This window comes from Meles meles, chromosome 12 (genome assembly GCF_922984935.1).
Source record: "Meles meles chromosome 12, mMelMel3.1 paternal haplotype, whole genome shotgun sequence".
NCBI classification, from domain to species: Eukaryota; Metazoa; Chordata; class Mammalia; order Carnivora; family Mustelidae; genus Meles; species Meles meles.
Window position 1 is genome coordinate 12,585,473 of NC_060077.1, and position 21,708 is coordinate 12,607,180.

The 21,708-nt window shown below is 42.2% G+C and overlaps 1 protein-coding gene and 1 pseudogene across 3 annotated transcripts in view; both read right to left on the reverse strand.

The window, feature by feature from the left end:
* Positions 1-15,516, reverse strand: part of TCTN1 (tectonic family member 1) — a 29,866-nt gene extending 14,350 nt beyond the window's left edge. For 2 of the 3 annotated variants that reach the window (XM_046025699.1, XM_046025698.1), the window contains exons 1-5: positions 15,263-15,516; positions 11,216-11,336; positions 4,895-5,025; positions 3,208-3,359; positions 715-802 (exon numbers count right to left, since the gene is read on the reverse strand). In XM_046025699.1, the coding sequence (XP_045881655.1) occupies positions 715-802; positions 3,208-3,359; positions 4,895-5,025; positions 11,216-11,336; positions 15,263-15,482 (712 nt within the window). In that variant the 5' untranslated portion in view covers positions 15,483-15,516. Of the gene's footprint in view, positions 1-714; positions 803-3,207; positions 3,360-4,894; positions 5,026-9,296; positions 9,385-11,215; positions 11,337-15,262 lie in introns of those variants that run through there. The other variant, XM_046025700.1, reaches the window with a different exon arrangement.
* A 503-nt stretch (positions 15,517-16,019) lies between these two features.
* Positions 16,020-21,290, reverse strand: LOC123954393 (annotated as a pseudogene).
* Positions 21,291-21,708: the final 418 nt, after the last annotated feature.

Genomic DNA, 21,708 nt, shown 5'->3' on the forward strand with positions numbered 1-21,708 from the left:
CAGTTTGGTTTTAAATTACACTGTTCCTATGGTGAGCAAGGTTGAGTGTCTTTTCAACAGAATCCATTTCTGTTCCTATACGAAACGATGTTTCATTAGGGCCACATGCTACCAGACGCTACTTAGCTAGCTTCTTCGCAGTGGTGCGGCCTTAAGCATTGGAGAGCCACACCTGCTGCCTCCCACTGCCAAGACAGTCACTCCACAGATTCTGTGAGGCTCCTGAAAGGAGAAGCACATCCTGTGGGAGGCCGCTGTGTGGGCTGTATCCCTGCTCCACCACTGCCTGAGTGAGCCTGAACAAGAGACTGAATGTTTCTCAGTTTCCTCATCTAAAAAATGAATAGCCCGACCTTCAGGGATTACTGTGACAATCAAATGGGAAAACACATGCAAGCACACAGTAAGTGCTTAATAAATACTAGTTATTGACAAACTTTAGCTCCAGTGGAGAAAGAACTTTCCAAAAACTAGAAGGGTTAAACAACTGAGCAGGCTGGCTTCAGGTAGTGAGTTCCCCATCACTACAAGTGCTCAAGCAGTGACTGCGTGTGGCAGAAAAGATATGGTTGGAAATCTGACCTGCATTACCTTTGAGGTCTCTTTCAACTCTAAGACTGTTCCAGTTTTGAAGCCTGTTTAATTATGACTACTATAAATTTAAGCTTAGAGCAAACTATTTAGAGAGAGAATGATAAATACCCAGTGTCTTACCTGCAGGGTTATTATCAGTGCACAGAGATGACGTAAGGGGAGAGGGAAATCTCAAGAATGAATCTGAAGTCTGCAGAGGAGCCCCGTACTGCAAAGAGACCAACCAGTAAGTGTTACGGCGCTATGAAAGCATTCATGCAACACACACCAGACACCTACCATGTGCCAGGCAGCGTTACGGGCATCAGGAACACAGTCATGAGCAAAAAACCAGATGCGGTCTTTGCCTACATGGAGCTTATACCCGGCTGCTCCACCCCTTTCTTTCAAGGATATGTGTTTCTGTGTATGTGCATGTTATTTTATTTGCAGGCTTTCTTTTTTTAAGATTCATTTATTTATTTTAGAAAGAGTAACGTGTGTGTGTGATGTGCATGTGCACACGCACGCACAAGGGTGCATACGCAAGCAGGGAGGGGGCAGAGGGAGATGGAATCTCAAGCAGACTCCCAGGCAGAGTGCAGAACCCTGTATCAGGCTCCATCTCACAACCCTGAGATCATGATCTGAGCTGAAATCAAGAGTCAGATGCTTAACCGACTGAGCCACCCAGGCGCCCCTGCAGGCTTTTTTGTTACAGAATTCCTCTGGAAAGGTATATAAGAAGCTGACATAGTGTCTGCCTCTGCAGACAGGAACTGGGTGTCCAGGAACAGGGGTGAGAGAGGTAGTTATTTTATTTTATTTTATTTTATTTATAAATGCACAAGCAGGGGGAGCTGCAGAGGGAGAGGGAGAAGCAGGTCTGCACTGAGCAGTGAGTCCAATATGGGGCTCGACACCAGGACCCTGGGATCATGACTTGAGCTGAAGCCAGATGCCCAACAGACCGAGCCACCCAGGCGCCCCAAGGTAATTATTTTTTACTAGCAGTAATTATTTAAATAATAGACATAGTACACATTAAAATCATAACACTGATGGGCCTTCCTTCCCCAAACCAAACCACATAAAACCTTTCCCCAATATTCAAAACAAAATTTACAGCTATTGTGCATACAATCAATTTTCTTGAATTTAAAAGTATCCAAACGCTTTGGCACCAACAAGGATATAGGGGAAACAAATCCTCTCCTTCACTGGACCTGGAAGTTTAAACTCCTGTAATCTTTCTAGAAGGCAATCTGACATGGATATTTTAAATTTCCATTCATTTTAACTAAGTTGATCCAGTTATAGGAAGGTATCCTAAGGATTAAATCAAAGACATAAGTATCTATAAGAATGTTTATTGTGGATTATTTATAATAGAAAAACTGGAAACAAATGTCTGTTAATGAGTCAATAATAAAAGCTGATACATACACAGAAGAGATACTTTTTATCATTAATACATGTAGCTTCAACCGTGGCTCTACCAAGTTACTCTCCTATATAGAAGTTTTTCTTATCAGTTAAATGGAACAATGATGCATCCCTTTCAGGGATGTGTGAATTAATATCTGGAAAGCGCTGCGAAAAATGTTAACTTTTATACTGATATGAGAAGATGCATAAGATTTATCACTGAATAAAAAAGCAAGCTTACAGGGTGCCTGTGTGGCTCAGTTGGTTAAGCAACTGCCTTCGGCTCAGGTCATAAATAAATAAAATCTTTTAAAAAAAGAAAGCACGCTTACAGAACAATGTAGATAACTATAAATCTTACTTCTGTACAATACTATACATATATTTTTATAGGTACATTTCAACAGAATATAAACCAATCTGTAAACAGTGATTTGCAATGTGCATCTTAGTGGACATGGGGGCCTCTCCATCCCAGGTACCTCCATATTTTTAACTTTTAGAACTAGCACATGATGCTTCTGTATTTCTCTTTAAAGATGCTTCCAGGGGCACCTGGGTGGCTCAGTGGGTTAAGCCTCTGCCTTCAGCAGAAGCTTCAGAGGCTTCGGGTCATGATCTCGGGGTCCTGGGATTGAGCCCCACATCGGGCTCTCTGCTCAGTGGGGAGCCTGCTTCCCCCTTTCTCTCTGCCTACTTGTGATCTCTGTCAAATAAATAAATAAAATCTTAAAAAAAAAAAAAGACGCTTCCAAAAAATCTGAAACTTATTCAAAGTTAATATATATAGCATTTAAAGGTTTACTAATGAATGGATATAAAATAGCACATATCTTCCTAAAGTCTGTAAAACTAAATAGAGCTTTGAGAAGAGGACCCAGGCACCCAACCAATCCACTCCGTGCCCCTAGCAATATGATTCAAGAACTCTGCTGCGTCTTTTAAGGTGGAAGTACAAAAATTTCTGCAGAGATAAATGCAGGCTTACTAATGAATAAATAACTTTAAACCCTATGTTAGAACTCAACTACCCATTTTTAATTTTTGTGATCTTTGATTTCTAGCCACGAACATTACGTCTTTACCTCCATAATGTGAATTCTGTCTTGGGGAAGCCAATTTTGCTAAGAACATACTGAAAAATTAACCAACAAGGATGGGATATTTGCAAGAAGATGAGTGGACTTAATCAAGTTCTCGGCTCACCTTATATTTAGCAGGAGCTGGAGTGTCTGACTGGGTTGCGAAAGAAATCTCTGATTCTGAATTGAAGGAAAAACCATCAGATGTTTTCATCAGTTTATCAAAATTATTTTCATCAGGCACTTCTGGATTAATAAAGGATAACGCAGGTTTATCTGTTTTTAGAAAAAGTATTCTAAATCAGCATATAATATGTACATGATATATATATAACGTAATATTTTGGAGACAGTTTTTAGTAGCATTAAGGTTGATGTGTAAAAAATAGCCTCTCTTTCCATATTTACTTTACCCAAAATTTCTTGAGTCTTATTAAATAAACAGGATCCTCAGACTCAGCCTGCTTCTCTAACCGTGTGGAAGTAACGGTTTCTAAAGCCTGCAGGCAAACAGCACAACAGAAGCTAATAATAACCAATCTTTCTCCAGCCCATGGACTGAGGAGCCTGCTGCATTTACCTCTAAGGCAAAGCTCTCTACAGATGGCCAAGGGACAAACGATTTTTTCTACCCTCACACAGCTACCTCCAAACCAAAGCCCAGGAGAATAATGTGCTGTGTATAGGATATCTTGGGAGAAGGAGGAAATGGGCTGGTATGTTCACTTGCCTAGTGTTATGTCACAGAATCTGACAATGACAGAGCAGTCATTACTTTAGATTACAAATCCCAGAACACTGGGTGGCTCTGGGTTGCTCAGTCGGTTAAGTGTCCGACTCTTGATTTCATCTCAGGTCATGATCTCGGGATTGTGAGCTTGAGCTCCATGTCCATCCTGGGGTGGAACCTGCTTAAGATTCTCTCTCTCAATCCTCTTCTGCCCCTCCCCCTTCTTTCTCTTCCCTTCTCCCCCCCCCAAAAAAAAAAAAAAATCACAGAGCATTCGCCTAGTTTTAAACTGCAAGGGAACAAATTCAAAATATAAATATGTTCTGAAAAGATGATGAAGCTTAATTGATAAAACCATAAATATAATCTCTGATCTTAGATATCTTAACATTTTAAACTTACATGTACTTTGGATCTAAACACCTATTTGAGCCAAATGCTCAGATAAAAATAAAGATCCTGTTTTCATGCAAATATTCTTAGTAAAAATAAAAGAGAAAAAAGGAAATTGAAACCAAAGCTGAACCTGATTTTCAAACATTAAACCATGAGGAAATTAAAAAAAAAATACACACACATAGCCTAAATAAACCTAGATTCTTGTATGTGTCTACATATTATAAACACCAGTGAAATAAAGTACGAGATTTCAAAAGACCACTACATAAGCACATTGGTTTTAAAGAAAATGCTCATGCCCAAAGGTCTATAAAGTTACTTGCAGTGGCCTGTGAAACAGCCTCAGAAGATGCACCTTAGCCAAACCATAAAATTATTGCTTTAAATCTAACTCAATGAGACATATTTCCATAAAAGCACTTTTAAGATTTTATTTATTTATTTGACAGAGAGATAGAGAGTGAACAGAAGTAGGCAGAGAGGCAGGCAGAGAGAGAGAGAAGCAGGCTTCCTGCTAAGCAGAGAGCCCAATGCGGGGCTTGATCCCAGGACCGTGGGATCATGACCTGAGCAGAAGACAGATGCTTAACCAACTGAGCCACCCAGGCGCCCCTCCATAAAACAACATTTTAAAGAAAAAACTTCCAGGGCTTCTCAAAGCATGTCACCATCAAATACTTACAGTTTGTAATATGAATGCAGAAAATAGATGGGTTAATCTGGTCAACAAGTTTAAATATCCTTTGAGGTGGATTTGCTGTAAAATTCAACGAATAGATGGCTGCTTTTTGACTACAAAACTGACTATCGCCCCTGAAAATTAAAAAATAATAATACAAAATTTTAAGGCATATGCACACAATCTTAGCTAGATTATTTTAAAACTATCAGATGCCTGTACCGTACTGTGTTAACAACTACATGGAAGATATTTATGAAAGCATGATGTTAGAACTGAATCCACTTTTATTTAGTTTTTTCAGTGTTAAAGGGTCTGGCATTTGAAATTTTTTCCTCTAACAGGGAAAATATTAAGACAGGTAGAATAGCCTTAAAGGAAACCTTGTCAAGTATGGAATACAGATCAGGGTATAATTTTGATGTAAAGCAATCCTGTAAATTCTGACACAATCAATCATATAAAATTTTGCACAACTTCAGATTGTTTGTAAGTACCCAAAATGGATTCAAAATTCCTTGTCTTTAGAATAAAGTGATCTTTAAAGGACTGTGAAAATCAGAAAATGTGAAGTCATCTGGAAGTCTGGGGGCTTAGAAGTTAGGGTACAGGGGCGCCTGGGTGGCTCAGTGGGTTAAGCCGCTGCCTTTGGCTCAGGTCATGATCTCAGGGTCCTGGGATCGAGTCCCGCATCGGGCTCTCTGCTCAGCAGGGAGCCTGCTTCCCTCTCTCTCTGCCTGCCTCTCTGCCTAGTTGTGATTTCTCTCTGTCAAATAAATAAATAAAATCTTTTAAAAAAAAAAAAGTTAGGGTACAGTCAAGACTTCAACCAATCCCAGACTTGAGAAACTCTAATCAATTTGACACAGATATGGTGTGGAGATAGAGATGCAACAAAAAAGGATCCTAATTTACCCACTGCTTTAAAGCCTTTTCTCAATATGTGTTGCCTCAATATTTCCCATGTCATTGATAAGTTTTTTGCAATATTTTATGAAATGGCTTCACTGTATACCAACTTACTAAGATACTCCAATTTTTTTAGCCAAATCTCTGCTGTCAATTTGGGCTATTTCTAGTTTTCCCAGATTACATATAATACTATAACATCATCCTTACACATGTATCTTTATGAATGTCTCCAGCTATTTCCTTGGGCTATGCTCCCTGAAGTGGAATTGCTGGGTCAAAAGCTAGGTGTGTTGTTCAAGGCTTCTGAGACATACAGCCAGATCTCCCTCCAGAAAGGGAAGATGATCACTCACCAATACCCCAGTAAGAGTGTGTAGGTCCCTGTGCTCTTGCCAATAATAGATACTATCCAGTTTCTCCCCCTTGCCAATTTCATGGGAAAAAATCTGTTAACTCGTTTTAATTTGAATTTTCTCATTTACTAGGGAGCTTAAACATTTTTCCATATGGTTATTGCTCATTGGTATCTCTTCTTCAGTATGGTGCTTCTTCGTATCTCTGACCATTTTTTATTAAAATGTTTGTCTCCTCAAAAAAAAAAAAAAAAGGAATATCTTCTCATTGGTTTGTGAGAATCCATATCTTTAAGAATCTCCTCTGAGGGGCACCTGGGTGGCTCAGTGGATTAAAGCCTCTGCCTTCAGCTCAGGTCATGATACCAGGGTCCTGAGATCCAACCCCGCATCAGGCTCTCTGCTCCGCAGGGAGCCTGCTTCCTCCTCTCTCTCTGCCTGCCTCTCTGCCCACTTGTGATCTCTGTCTGTCAAATAAATAAAATCTTTAGGAAAAAAAAAAAAGCCTCTGCCTTCGGCTCAGGTCATGATCCCAGGGTTCTGGGATAGAGCCCCGCATCAGGCTCTCTGCTCGGCAGGGAGCCTGCTTCCCCCCCCCCTGCCTACTTGTGATCTCTGTCTGTCAAATAAATAAATAAAATCTTTAAAAAAAAAAAAGAATCTCCTCTGAGTATCATGTGTTGTAAATATTCTTTCCCTGTTTGCAACCTTTCAATTTTACAGTGTTTTTTGTCAAATAGAATCATTCTTTTTTCTTTCTTTTTTTTTAACCATTTTATTTATTTATTTGATGGAGAGACAGTGAGAGAGGGAACACAAGCAGGGGGAGTGGGAGAGGGAGAAGCAGGCTTCCCGCTGAGGAGGGAGCCAAATGCGGGGCTCGATCCCAGAACCCTGGGATCATGACCCTGAGCTGAAGGCAGAGGCTTTTTTTTCCTAAAGATTTTTTTGATGCATTATTCTTCCCCTATCTGACTGGAATTACACTTATAAATTAAGTTTTTATAAGTTAGTTTACACTTTTACATAATGATTCTTCCTATCCCACTACATAAACTATTTCTCCATTTAGTCAAATGTTCTGTCTGTCACTATATTTCATGTTTTCTGAGTACTTAAGTTTTTTTTGTTTTTTTTTTTTAATTTGTTTGTCAGCAAGAGAGCACAAGGCAGGGGGAGCAGCAGGCAGAGGGAGAAGCAGGCTCCCCGCTGAGCAAGGAGCCCAATGTGGGGCTCGATCCCAGGACCCTGGGGTCGTGACCTGAGCTGAAGGCAGACCCTTAACTAACTGAGCTACCCAGGTGTCCCTTAAGTTTTGTTTTGTTTTGTTTTTTTCTTATATGACTTTTTTTTTTTTAAGATTTTATTTATTTGTTTGACAGAGACCACAAGTAGGCAGAGAGGCAGGCAGAGAGAGAGGAGGAAGCAGGCTCCCCGCTGAGCGGAGAGCCCGATGCGGGGCTGGATCCCAGGACCCTGAGATCATGACCTGAGCCGAAGGCAGAGGCTTTAACCCACTGAGTCACCCAGGCGCCCCTTATATGACATTTCTATTGGGTGTTATGAATAGGATCCATTTCCATTATATTTTTTGATGGTTACTGCTGAAGTATAAGGAAGCTATCATTTTATAAGTGGCCACTTTTCCAAAAGCTTTGTACAGTTCTAATGGTATATCAGCCACTACTGTGGACATAAAGAATATTTTTGAAAAAATATAAGTAGTATATATGAGAAAACATGCAGCACTGAAAAATTTACACGGCCTACTGGGTCTTTTTTTTTTTTGGCCTACTGGGTCTTAAAGGATGCACAGGAGTCAGATAGAGAAAAATGGCCAACCCAAGGGTAAGAGTGGCATTGCCAAGGATGGGTAATGTACTGATGTGGTCTAGAAAACTGAGTACAAAAGTTAGGCGGCATGGAGGATTCAAGATGGGGGTTAGTAGGAAACAGGATCTGAGTTTGGTGATGGATCTAAATCCAGGCTAAGGGGTCTGTAGGGAATGAGAGCTTCTGAAGGCTTTTAGCAAGTGAATGACAAGATGAGGTGTGAGCTTATACAGAGGTAGGAGGAAGGGAGACACAAAGGCTAGCGTGAAGGAACACAGCAGAATGGGACTCCTTATTCTTCCCCTTCTAGTCTCACAGAGTGGATCAGTTTCAGTTCTGCATATTTCTCTAGTCATGACCTTCAGCATGGCAGGGAGGGTACCTATTCATTCATATCTGCAACAGTTTCCTCCTCAGTTCCCTGCCATCAGGCTTAGTCCCTGTGACCCATCATCCATGCTGTGGGAGAACTGCTTAAAATGGGAATCTAATCCCCTCCCTCCCCGGAGCCCTGCAGAATTCAGGACAAAAATCCAATCCCCTCAGCATACACACAAGACCCCTCGAGATCGGACCCCTGTCATTGCGGCACACTCTTCTCAGCCCCCTTCTCCCACCACACTGAGCTAACTGCAGTTAAGGCAACAGCCATTCTCCTTCACCCCCAACACTCCGCACGTGGCTCCCTTGATCTAGAGTGCCTTCCACTGAGTCCATGCTGACCAGTTTCCACTCGTCCTTCAGAACCCAGTTCAGACTGTCTTTTCTAGAAAGAGTTAACAAGTCTGGGCGCCTGGGTGGCTCAGTGGGTTAAAGCCTCTGCCTTCGGCTCAGGTCATGATCCCAGGGTCCTGGGATCGAGCCCCACATCGGGCTCTCTGCTCCGCAGGGAGCCTGCTTCCTCCTCTCTCTCTGCCTGCCTCTCTGCCTAGTTGTGATTTCTGTCAAATATAAAATATTAAAAAAAAAAAGGGTTAACAAGTCCAGCTGCCTAGGTTAGATCCTCCTCCTCTGAGTTATCTCAAGTGCTTGGGGCAGAACTGCCACCCACTCCTTTCTCTCTCTACTCAGTGGGCTCCCGGAGAGCAAGGTTGCATCCAGCTCACCCTACATCCCTGGTGTTCCTGAAAGGTACGGCATGGTGTGAAAGGACAGATGTGAGAAGGCGAAGGGGAGGCAGGAGTCAGGGTAGCCTCCAGGTTCTGGCTTAGGTGTCTGCCTGAGAGAACAATTGTAGAGAAGTCAAGAGAATACTAGAGGGTGCGTTAGGGGCAGAGGGGAGAAATTCATTCACTGATTCCACTCACTTCTCATGAGGGCCAACTACGTGGCAGGAGTTGTACTAGGCACTAGTGGCATACGGGATTGTATTCTTGCTCTCAAGTAGGTTTATATCTAGTGAGGAAAACAGATATTAATCCAATAACCTTAACAATAAGTTTATAAATCATTAGATGATAGGATTAGCTGTTAACTGTTTAGCAGATGAAAACAAACCTTTTATGAGTCAGAACCTACATAATGAAGATAATCAATTAGTTGGGACTATCAATTTTTATTTCATTATTTCTACACTTCTTATTTAGGAGAAAGTCATAAGCAAAACTAATTCAAAAAAATTCTGAGGTCCTTTCCTGAGGGCACTATGGATTCAGCTCTAACTTCTATACCAGGGGTCCACAAACCATACCTTATTTTATAAATGAAGTTTTATTGAAACATCGTCATGCTCATTCATTTACATGGCTGCTTTTGCTCATCAATGGTAGAGGTGAGGAAGTTGCAAAGAGACCACTGGCCTCTGAAGCTTAAAATATTTACTATGTGCCCTTATACAGAAAAAGCTTGCTAACCCGCATACTAAATAGTCTATATCTAAAATTCAGTATTGCCTAATGAAAGAAAAAATGCCATCTAAATTAATAGAGCCAAAATCTCACTCTCAGGCTTTTGATACTTATTAAGGCAGAAAAGCAGAATGATTTCTAACAAAGTCTGAACCATGCAGCCCAGATACCCAGAAAAATAATCTGACTACAACAACTACCATTCTCCAAACATTTTTAGAACTTTAGAAGCAGATTCAATTTCCCATTGGACAGTAATATAGTTTCTCATGAGGGGCACGTGGGTGGCTTAGTCACTTAAGTGACTCTTGATTTAGGCTCAGGTCACGATCTCAGGGGTGGTGAGATGGAGCCGCAGGGCTGCCATGGAGTCTGCTTGAGAGTCTCTCTCCCTCTGCCTCTGCACCCCCCGCCATTGTGTCATGTGTGTACTCTCTCTCAAATTAATTTTAATCTTATATTTTTTAATTTTACTTTTATTTTTTAAGATTTTATTTGACAGAGAGAGACAGCAAGAGAGGGAACACAAGCAGGGGGAGTGGGAGAAGCAGGCTCCCCATTGAGCAGGGAGCCGGATGTAGGGCTCGATCCCAGGACCCTGGGATCATGACCTGAGCTGAAAAGACGCCTTATGACTGAGCCACCCAGGCGCCCAATTAAAATCTTTAAAAAAAGAGTTTTTCATGGGAAAAGCACATTGTATTTCCAAAATCATTCAATCAATTGCTACAAGACTAAATTTAACTATCTCTGAATAATAATTGGTCCCATCCTGAATAAATTAGCCTCTTTTAAGTGCTGTGTTTTTCAAAGACCTTTGAAGTCTGAATTACAAGAAACAAATCATTCAGAGGAGATTGTTTCTTTACCTTGTAATCGACTGGGAATATCATTTTCCATTGTTCTCCTATACAATGTGAATTGTGAGAATTCCTGGTAGATTTATGTATCAGAAAAGTATAAACAAAGCTTTCCTGTCTAATTTTTTGTTACAAGTACTATGTCCACAACAAAAGCTGTAAATTCAAGTGCACTTTCCACCCTAGGCCATATGCATGAGACAAATCCACTTATACATAGCTGTACGCATTATCTGATTACAAATCAGAGTGAAATGTAATTCAATCTCTGAATACAAAGATTTCCTTATACTCTTAACCAAGTATGCTCTGTCTTTTGCCTGCCCTATCATCCAGCAGGATGCAAATAAGGGAGAGATACTCTTCTGCAGAATGGTCTGGATAGCATGGCTTCCGAATGCTGCAAAATTCAAGAAACCCAAGTTTGGGTGTTTTCACCTGGAAGGTTTTTCACTTTCTGTGCCCAGATTTTATAATCTTGGACCAATGTCATCAAAACTGCATGGGACACCAACTTACATGACAACTGGAACTGAACAGGCAGAAAAGACACTGACATCCGTGGAGCTGCAATCAGGATCACAGCAGCAGTTGACGTCACACTGCGCAGGAGTCAGGTCACAGACGCACAGAGCAGCAACTACAGAAATAAGAGGTGGGCCGCTGAACTTCGCCACCAGCGGGGAGTGACTGCCCCCTGCCACTGCGAAGTGTTGAAAGTCCATTTCATACAAAAGGTCCATTTTATTTTTCTATTGTACTTTGGGGGCGATCTGTGAAGTGAAAATTAGTCAGTTTGAATGCTTCTCAATCTGAGGTTTCCCCCAAGTAGCTAGCTAATCATCTGACTCACTTGGAAAATGCTGTTTGTGCTCCACCTACAAAGACTCTGATTTGGTAAGCTATGAAACCCAGGCATTTGTGTTTTTCAAAAACTCTCCAGGTAATGCTGATAATTAAAACAGGTTTAAGAACTAGCATGCTAAATCACTTCTCTGCCCTTAGAACCACCAGCTTGTCAGCTAGGAAACCCAGACATGTTTTTCAAAAACTTTCCAGACGATGCTGATAATTGAAGAACCAGCATGCTAAATCACTGCCGGACCATAAGTACCACTGGTGTAATAGTACAGATTCCCCTGCCCCTCCTCTGGAGATTCTGATTCAGAGGAGGAGCTCAAAAAAGGCCACCAGGAATCAGGGTTCGCAAACTTCTCTCTCTTTCCAGATGTCACCTGTGGCTTTGAAGCTGAGCCCACATTCACAAACTATTGATCAAGAATCAAGCTGATTTGGGTGCTTTGAACTTGGGGTTCTGGAAATATCTTTGGCAATTTGTTTTTAAGATTTTATTTGAGAGAGAGAGAACATAAGCGAGGTGAGGGGCAGAGGGAGAAGCAGACTCCCCGTTAAGCAGGGAGCCCGATATGAGCTTGATCCGGGACTCCAGGACCATGACCTGAGCCAAAGGCAGACACTTACCCAACTGAGCCACCGAGGCGCTCCTGTCTTTGGTAATTTAAACAATAAAGCATGAGGGGGACAGAAATCTCCCCACCTCACAACATTTTTCTTTTTTGAGACAGCACGTGAGGAGGGGTGGGGAGGAAGGGACTCAGGGTGAGAGAGAATCTTAGCATACTCCACACCCACTGAGGAGCCCCCTTAAAGGCTCAATCTCACAACCCCGAGATCATGAGCCCAAACCTAGACCTGGAAGCTTAACAGACTAAGCCACCCAGGTACCCCCACGACATTTTTAATAATAATGACTCTCTGGATTTTTAATTCCCTATTTTATTCTGTCAAACAGGGGAGAAAAACACCCGTTTAAAGATGGCAGAGCTTAAGAATGAAAAACACTGAATTCATGGTAGTAATTATTACTGGGAAGGGGAGAATAAGATCGCACTTATCTTACCTGTAGTATTTCATTTTTTTCAAAAAAATCTCATTCAAAACAAACAAGGATCGCAAGCAAATGGCGGTAGAGAGTCCACACAACATTCTGACTTGCATGGACGAACTATTTCATAACAAAAATGAGCTTTAGAGAAATACAGCTCAAAAAGGGTAAAATAACATACACTGAAAAGAAGTGTATGACTAAGAAGAGGAAAGTTTTGCCAATAAATACATAATCCTTTCTTAATCTGAGACACAGAAGTCTTCCCCGTAAGTTTATATACTCCCCTCCAGCCAAGCACTCCTCCATGTGCTTAGTAGAATGAAAATGCAATTCACGCATGTTAATATAAAATATAGAGTTTAGGCTCCCTGCCTTATGTGTTTAAAATTACAATCTTGATTTTCTAGAACTCAAAGTGCTTTTAAGTAGCTCTAAGACAAGTAAGGACAGAGCAATAGTGTTTAATAACTCCAGTGGGAGGGGGGGAGGTCTCTATCCAAGATGTGAGTGTCCTTAATCAGCTAACAAGTATCCGCTGAGCACTCCCAAGGTCTGAGTAGCTCTCAGCTGCTCTTCTATCCCTCTCAACATGGACATACCTGGCTCTAGAGCAAGATTCTAAGGAACAGAGCTCAGAGCAAGATGAATGTTATCACGTTTCTCTTCCACCTGTTATCCACCCTGCACATGGTGTCCAGTTTTCCACTCACAGTCAGCCCCTGCTCCTGTCAGTGGTGTTACCTAAAGGCAAGTAATTCACGTATCTGAGAAATGGGGATAACCCACATCACAGGGGATTAAATGAGAATACATGACAGACAGAAGGCTTAGCACAGGGCCTGCTACACTGCTTCATTGTAAGCAGTGAATAAATGCCAGCTGTCATCTATTATTACTTTCCAGGTCTAAAGCTGGGCCCTTTAAGAAGACAGGAGTGCAAATTCATCCTCCCCATGCTGGAAAACAGCCCCGAACACATGCCCTAATAATGATGGTTCAAGAATAGCTTCATTCTGGGGAGAAATCACATAAACAGATGGAATACTTAGATGGATAAAAGAAAACCCAGTCCAAAAACCGTAGAGAATTTTGGATATTGAACACTATGCTGCAGTCTGTCCCCATCTATCACTTATTTACCTTCCCTACTAATTCGGTAAATCAACAGTTTTGATGTAAAAGCTTTATTTTAAAAAAAGCTTTAGGGGCGCCTGGGTGGCTCAGTGGGTTAAAAGCCTCTGCCTTGGGCTCGGGTCATGATCTCAGGGTCCTGGGATCAAGCCCCACATCGGGCTCTCTGTCTCTCTTCCCTCTCTCTGCCTGCCTCTCTGCCTACTTGGGATCTCTGTCAATTAAATAAATAAAATCTTTTTAAAAATAAATAAATAAATTTTTAAAAGCTTTAGTATGTACTGAAACAGAAAATATATTTCTCTGTACTTTTCCTTACTCATTTTTTTAAAAGATTTTATTTATTTATTTGACAGAGATCACAAGTAGGGAAAGAAGCTGGCAGAGAGAGAGGAGGAAGCAGGCTCTCTGCTGAGCAGAGAACCCGATGCAGGGCTTGATCCCAGAACCCTGGGATAATGGCCTGAGCCGAAGGCAGAGGCTTTAACCCACTGAGCCACCCAGGCGCCCCTCCTTACTCATTTGTACTTTTATTTATACATTTATACTTATTCCTTACTAACTTACAAAGGAGGCCTTTTGGAGAAATGATGATTCAAGAACTAAGTCCGAGAGTACAAGGAATCACCCAAGGATGAGTTTTCTATGTACTAATACCGAGCCTTACTTAAGATCTTTTTCTCATATGAAGGGAGATAAAGAAAAAATATATATATATACTGCATACATACTGGAGTTACAGAGGACTTAAAGGGTTTTTGTGTGTGTGGTTTTTTTTTTTTTTTTTTTGAGATCACAAACCCTTTGAGAAACTTGCTCACTGCTAAGAACCCTCACCCAGAAAAATGCATATTCACAGAACTCTGCACTCTGAACATCTCAGGTTCACAGCCATCCCCTTAAGTCACCCACATCAAGTCAGATTATAAAATATTCGCTAATGTCTAACTCCAGAATTAGATCATTTTCTGAGAAATATGTTAATTATCCTTAATGATGAATCCTAAGAAGTGGACATAACCCCTCACCCCTTAGCTTCCCACCTCTAACTCAACACAGGAGGAATTCTGGGGTTTCATAACCTTAGACAAGGGCGTAGTCACATTTGGTAAACTAGACTTCTGGCGTTTCTTTTTGATAAATGAAAAGTTCAACACATCCTATGCATTCAATTTCCACAACTGCCCAGAAACTTCGGATTTATGTAATTTCATCTCTGCTGCTAAGGTGCAACGACTCGTTCCTTAATTACCTTTAGTGTTCATGTTGTCCAGGACAACTGCAAGTAATTTCAGAGTTAAGACTGTCCCACTTACGCTCCCTGAGTCTCGGTTTTCTCTTCCGAGAAGGACAATGAGGTCTACCCTACGGGTTCCTGAGACAATTAACGCTTATGAAATACTCGGCAATGCCTGTACACAGTAAGTGTTCAATAAACGTTCACTATCATTAGGACAGCTTCATCCGGGCTACCCGCTCCAGATTGGATCACTCTAGATCCCCAGGAACTACCACTTAGTACCCACCGTCCGTGACCGGGGTGGGCCTGGGGCCAGAGGTGGGGACGGGGGCCTTGGGAGTTCCAGAGGGCCTAGGAGACAAAGCGGGTCGGGGAGTCGTCCGGGCTGCCTCCGTAGAGTTGAGGCCCTCCGTCGGCACAGGCGGAGTAGCCCTGGTCTGGGCGCTCACGGAGGCCCAGCAATCCAGAAGCAGAAGCAGGAGCTGCCGGACGCCCTGCGGCCCCATGGCCAAGCTGAACGCCGCGCCACCCGGGGCAGGGACCGCGCGTTGCCTGGCAACCGCGGCGGCTCGGCGCAGAGCATTACGGGAAGGGTCTCGCGAGGCCGCGCGAGACCGCGGGGGCGGAGGGCGGGGCCTGGACAAGGCCAGCCAAGGAGGGGCGGGGGCGGGGGCGGGGGCGGGGGCGGGGGCGGGGGCGGGGGCGGGGGCGGGGACGAGGACCGAAAGAAGGCGGGACCAGGGAAACGCACAGACTGGGGGCTCTGTGAGGCTAGTGGGGGCGGAGGACTTGAGAATGCCCGCAGTGGCTTCCAAGCGGACTGCGGCTCTTGTTTAAAAAAATGCATATTTCCAAAGTCTGACCCTGGATTCAGACTCAGTAAGTCTAGGGCAGTGTCCAGGAATCAGTTTTTGTTTTTTGGGTTTGTTTTTTTTTTTTTTTTGCTTAATCAAACAATTTTAATCAAGTGAACAGTAACCAGGAAAAGTGCAATTACACGGACAGCCCCGTATTTCACATGTTCCATCTTTTCTCCAGTGTCTTTACTTATAAGGTGTTGAAGGCGGGACCCACTCTTGAATCTTCTTTCTAGTGGTAGAATAAGGTACAATAAGGTACATACTGTTCTGGAGTGCCACTCACATTGAACTTATCATTTGTCCAGATGAATTTTCGAGCAACAGGTTGTTTTGTTGTTGGAGGATCATCGGTCATACAGTGAAGCCAACGATGCCATTCAGGGGGCACCATGCTTCCATCCACATCCCAAAATGTGTTTTTGCCATTCATTTCAGTAGTGTATATAACCCATCTGTGACGGCCAAAAAACTGCTTGTTGTCTTCATAGTATTTGTTACCATATTTGTCTTCCCCTATTAAGGTACCAACCCTCACATCATTTGCCCTGAAGAAAACCCGTAGATAGCCACGGAGGCCGCCGTGGCCACTGACCTGCTGCAGCCCCCATCTCAGGACCTGCAAGAGCTCCCTCTTGTCCTGTAGGCCCAGCCTCCCAGGAATCAGTATTTTTAACAAAGGTCCTGACGTAACCAGTGAGGGGACGGAAATTTGGGATCCTATCTCCTAAAGCTACTAAATATCGAAGGAGCACAGTGACCACTTCATCGTCCTTGAATTTTCTGTCACACAGCGTGACAACATTAGCTTCGTGTTTTTTGTTTTAGATGGCCGGATCTAAGGAGGTTGCCAGGTAACTTCTCTTCACACTGTTGTAATAAGGGGGGGGGGGGGCAAATGAGCACTTAACTTTTTTTTTTTTAAGATTTTATTTATTTGACAGACAGAGATCACAAGTAGGCAGAGAGGCAGGTAGAGAGAGAGAGGAGGAAGCAGGCTCCCCGCGGAGCAGAGAGCTGGATGCAGGACTCGATTCCAGGACCCTGGGATCATGACCTGAGGCGAAAGCAGAGGCTTTAACCTGCTGAGCCACACAGGCGCCCCAGCACATAACTTTTTACAAACAAAAAAAAATTGACAAAAATTAAGTAGAATGATGTGTTAGTTTTAAACGAAACAAGCAAAAACAAATTGAAGAAACTCTACAAAATGACATGGAGACCACAAGACTTACTTCAGTAAGTCCCCTCCAATCAACTGGCTTATTTATAAAGATACCCCAGCCCAGGGATGTTGGCTATATGGTTGACACTTAATTTTCTTACCATTCAGAAGTAAATGTCAATGGGGCGCCTGGATGGCTCAGTGGGTTAAAGCCTCTGCCTTCAGCTCAGATCATGATCCTGAGGTTCTGGAATCGAGCCCCGCATTGGGCTCTCTGCTCAGCGGGGAGCCTGCTTCCTCCTCTTTGCCTGCCTCTCTGCCTACTTGTGATCTCTGTCAAATAAATAAAATCTTTTAAAAAAAGAAGTAAATGTCAAATTAAAATGTCATGGTATTTACTGAAACACATTTACCCATTCAGGGAAAAAATGCCCAAACAGTACATATATGCAGTTTATTAAGTTTATATAACAAAGCTAATCATCAAAGAGGCGCCTTGAGCACCTTTCTCTGTCATACCATAGAAAGTGTAGAAAAATATAATTGGACCAAAGGTGTACTACAGATATTTCCTTTTTTTTTTTTTCCCCTACAAAGGATTGCTTTAACATCTGACTGAAATTCTGGGCCATTTTTGACAACTGATGTAGTGCTTTCCTTTAAAAAAAACAAAACAAAACTGTATTTTCTCAACCTTTATTTCATAATGTCTAAACCCAGGACTTGTTTGTTTGGTTTTTTTTTTTTTTAACTTCTCTTTACCTCCAGGTACTACTTTCTTTTCTATTCCTTAATATCTGTGAATCACTTTGTCTTGTTTTCTGTTTTAAAACAGAAGGTTGCTAGATTAAACTTCAATGAAGAATCCTTTGGCCATAACATTTTCATTTTATGGTTCGGGAAATCATCTCAAAACCCCTTTTTGTCCAATCTCAAATACTTGGTAGGTTGCCCAAAGGTAATTTTATGACATCTTGCAAGGTTGAAATGAGGGCTACATCAGCTCAGATCCATTTTTTAAATCTTGGGAACACTGAGACTTTTCCTTTCACAGGTGACCCATTTCTGCCAGGCTTTTTTCATCTTTCAACCCAGAGGATCCTTCCTCCCTTCCTTTTCTTCTGCCCTTGGCAGGTTCTCTCATGAGGATGGAAGGACACAAGGAAGACCAAGATCAATTTCTGTATTTTATCCAAAACTGCATAATTTGGGTTGTGCATAAATGTTTGTGATTTAAAATGTCCATCTGTTTCTCTAGGATTATTGGCGTTCTCAATTCCTTATAGTCTGTGCCAACATTGGGAGGAATCGAGACAATTCAGCTTTTTGGAATTCTGCATTTGGAAGCTGCCTTATATGAGGAGACTGAAAAACCAAAGACAGGAGTGGCTAGGTGGAAAAACAGCTAAGGCTGCCTTTTTAACACAGCATTAACCATTCTGACTTGATCTTTGGCATGGTTTGGGGTGAACTGGTTTCTAACCTATCTAAAATTAGGTATCCAGTTTTTTCTATCTTTATTCGACTTGGCCAAATATTTTACAGATAGAGAGGCAGAACCATCAAGCTTTATAAAAGAATTGCTTAGCACTACAAGGAGATCAAGGCTGTGTGAGGACAAAGGATTGACTCTGCCACTTTGGTTGAAGTGAGCAGTCCAGTAATTGATTTCTAAATCAACACCCAGAAGAAAATAATCCCTAGCTTCTCTCCTCCTCCCATTCTTATGTGACAAATCAACCACCAGGCATCGTTCTTGTTCTGAAACATTATGGGGACAGGAGGACTGTTTGAGCAGACTTCACATTCTTGGAAGTTCCCAAATTTACAAGTTTGACCTTTCCTGAAAATGAGGTAAGAAATATGGTCACAGACATACACTCACAGGAATGAAATAAGAATTTTTTGCTTACCAAATAACTTTAAAACTACATCCTGTTAATGGGCTACACTGCAGTTTGAATAAACTAGTTGGGTTTTTAAGAATCATTTTTGGTTTTGTTATTTGCATACTGAAACAAAATCACAATCAGAGTTACAAAAAATACCACTATACACTGCACTGCACTGACCAGATTTGACATTTTGCCATATTTACGCCATATTTATTTTTAGTCATTTTCATGAGGGATAATATATATACATTATAAATTTCTTTGTGTACAGTTAACAAACACATATGGTCATGTAACCACAATTACAGTCAAGATACAGAATAATTTTGGGGCACCTGGGTGGCTCAGTGGGTTAAAGCCTCTGCCTTTGGCTCAAGTCATGATCTCAGGGTCCTGGGATTGAGCCCTGCATGGGGCTCTCTGCTCAGCGGGGAGCCTGCTTCTTCCTCTCTCTCTCTGCCTGCCTCTCTGCCTACTTGTGATCTCTGTCAAATAAATAAATAAAATCTTTAAAAAAAAAAGATACAGAATAATTTTACAACCCCCAGGCCCCTCCCCCTGGTCCAGCTATTTAGGGCAGTGATCTATTTTCTGTCCCTAAGGTTTTCCCTTCTCCAGAATGTCATGTCAATGGAATCATACAGTGCATGGCCATTTGAGCCTGGCTTTTCACTTAGCCTGATGCCTTTGAGATTTATCCAGGTGGAACCATCCAGTGGTTCCTTTTGTTTTTGTTTCTATGATTCTATGTATTTATTTGACAGAGAGAGACAGCGAGAGAGGGGACACAAGCAGGGGGAGTGGGAGAGGGAGAAGGAGAAGCAGGCTTCCGGCCTAGCAGGGAGTCCTACTCGGGTCTTGATCCCAGAACCCCGAGATCCTGACCTAAGCCGAAGGCAGACACTTAAGGACTGGGACACCCAGGCGCCCCCAGTGGTTCCTTTTGTGACTGTCTTATTACACTCTAATATTCTTGAGGTTCATCCAGGTTATGGCATGTGACAGGATTTCCCTCTCTTTAAGGCTGCATAATATTTCATTGTGTGTATATATACCACAATTCTTTTAAAAAAAATTTTTATCTGAGTGTAGTTGACACCTAATGTACATCATAGTGTTTCTGTAAGTGTATATATGACGCTACATGCCCCACAAGTGTAGCTCCCATCTGTCGCCATGTAACACTATTATAATATCATTGTGTAGCCTTGGCACCCTTGTTGAAAAGCATTTGGCTATATATGCAAGAGTTTATTTCAGTCCACTCCTTTTTCTTTCTTTTTTTTTTAAGATTTTATTTATTTATTTGACAGAGAGAGAGACAGAGAGAGATCACAAGTAGGCAGAGAGGCAGGCAGAGAGAAAGAGGAAGCAGCCTCCACGCTGAGCAGAGAGCCCAATGCAGGGCTTGATCCCAGGACCCCGAGACCATGACCTGAGCTGAAGGCAGAGGCTTAACCCACTGAGCCACCCAGGCGTCCCTCCACTCCTTTTTCTTGCTGACAAGTATTCCATGATGGATATACGCCAGTTTCTTAATTCCCAGTTGAAGGTATTTGGGTCTTTCTAGTTTGGGACAATTACAAATAAATCCCTATAAACATTCATATACAGATTTTGTATGAACATCCATCTTCATTTCTCTTGGGACTGTACACCTAGGGGTAAGATTTCTGTGTTGTGTGGTGGGTATTTAATTTTACAAGAAACTGCCCAACTTTTTTCCAAAGTGACTGTACATTTTGCATTCCCACCAACAAGGTAAGAGATTTCTAGTTGCTTCACATGCGCATAAAAACTTGGTATGGTCAGTTTTGTTTTCATTTTCATTTTTAGCTATTCTAATAAGTGTGTGGCGGTGTCTTATTGTGGCTTTATTAGTGGGATTTTAATAAATTCTGTCATCTTGCGACAGCATTCTTACACTGCATTTTAATCTTGGGGTGCCAAAAGCGCTTGTTAAATATCAAATGAAGAAATGAATTATTCGTTTTTCTATAGACAAAGAGCCTCAAAATAAAATGGAAGTGAGTTGTCCTCTCCGTGCCCTTGAAGGTCCCTGCTCTCCCCTCCCCCACTTCTATTTCTACTTCTCTGTGGTAAACATGTTTTCATCATTGTTCTCAGAATCTGCTTGTAGTTCTGCTTTTATTCACCCCTGACTGGAAGCCTGTTAGTGAATTCTTCCTGAGGCCTGAACCTGCTTCATTTTGCCCTGTCATGGGGTCAGTCATTTCTATTGCAGCTTGTTTCAAAGCACGTACCTTTTGTTAACCTAAATTCCTCGGAAAGAATGTGGAGACCAAAGTGAGCAAAAACAAAGTTGGGTAAGCCTGTGTCAAAAGCCTCAGCCTCACACTTTTGAAGTATGTTTTCCTCCTCAAAACCAGGACCCATGATCTGACAAGTCTGTGTATAATTTTGACGACAGTGAAAAAGTTGGAATGTCCTGGAAACTTCAAAGATATCATGGTCATGGTTATAAAATATCTGGATAGAGGGGTGCCTGGGTGACTCAGTCGGTTGGGCATCTGCCTTCGGCTCAGGTCCTGATCCCAGATCCCCAGGACCCAGCCCTGTATAGGGCTCCCTAGAGGAACCTGCTTCTCCCTCTCCCTCTGCCTCTCCCCTCCACTGGTGTGCTCTCTCTCTCTTTTTTTTTTTAAGATTATTTATTTATTTATTTGACAGGCAGAGATCGCAAGTAGGCAGAGAGGCAGGCAGTGAGATAGAGGGGAAAGCAGGCTCCCCGCTGAGCAGAGAGCCTGATGCAGGGCTCGATCCCAGGACCCCGAGACCATGACCTGAGCCAAAG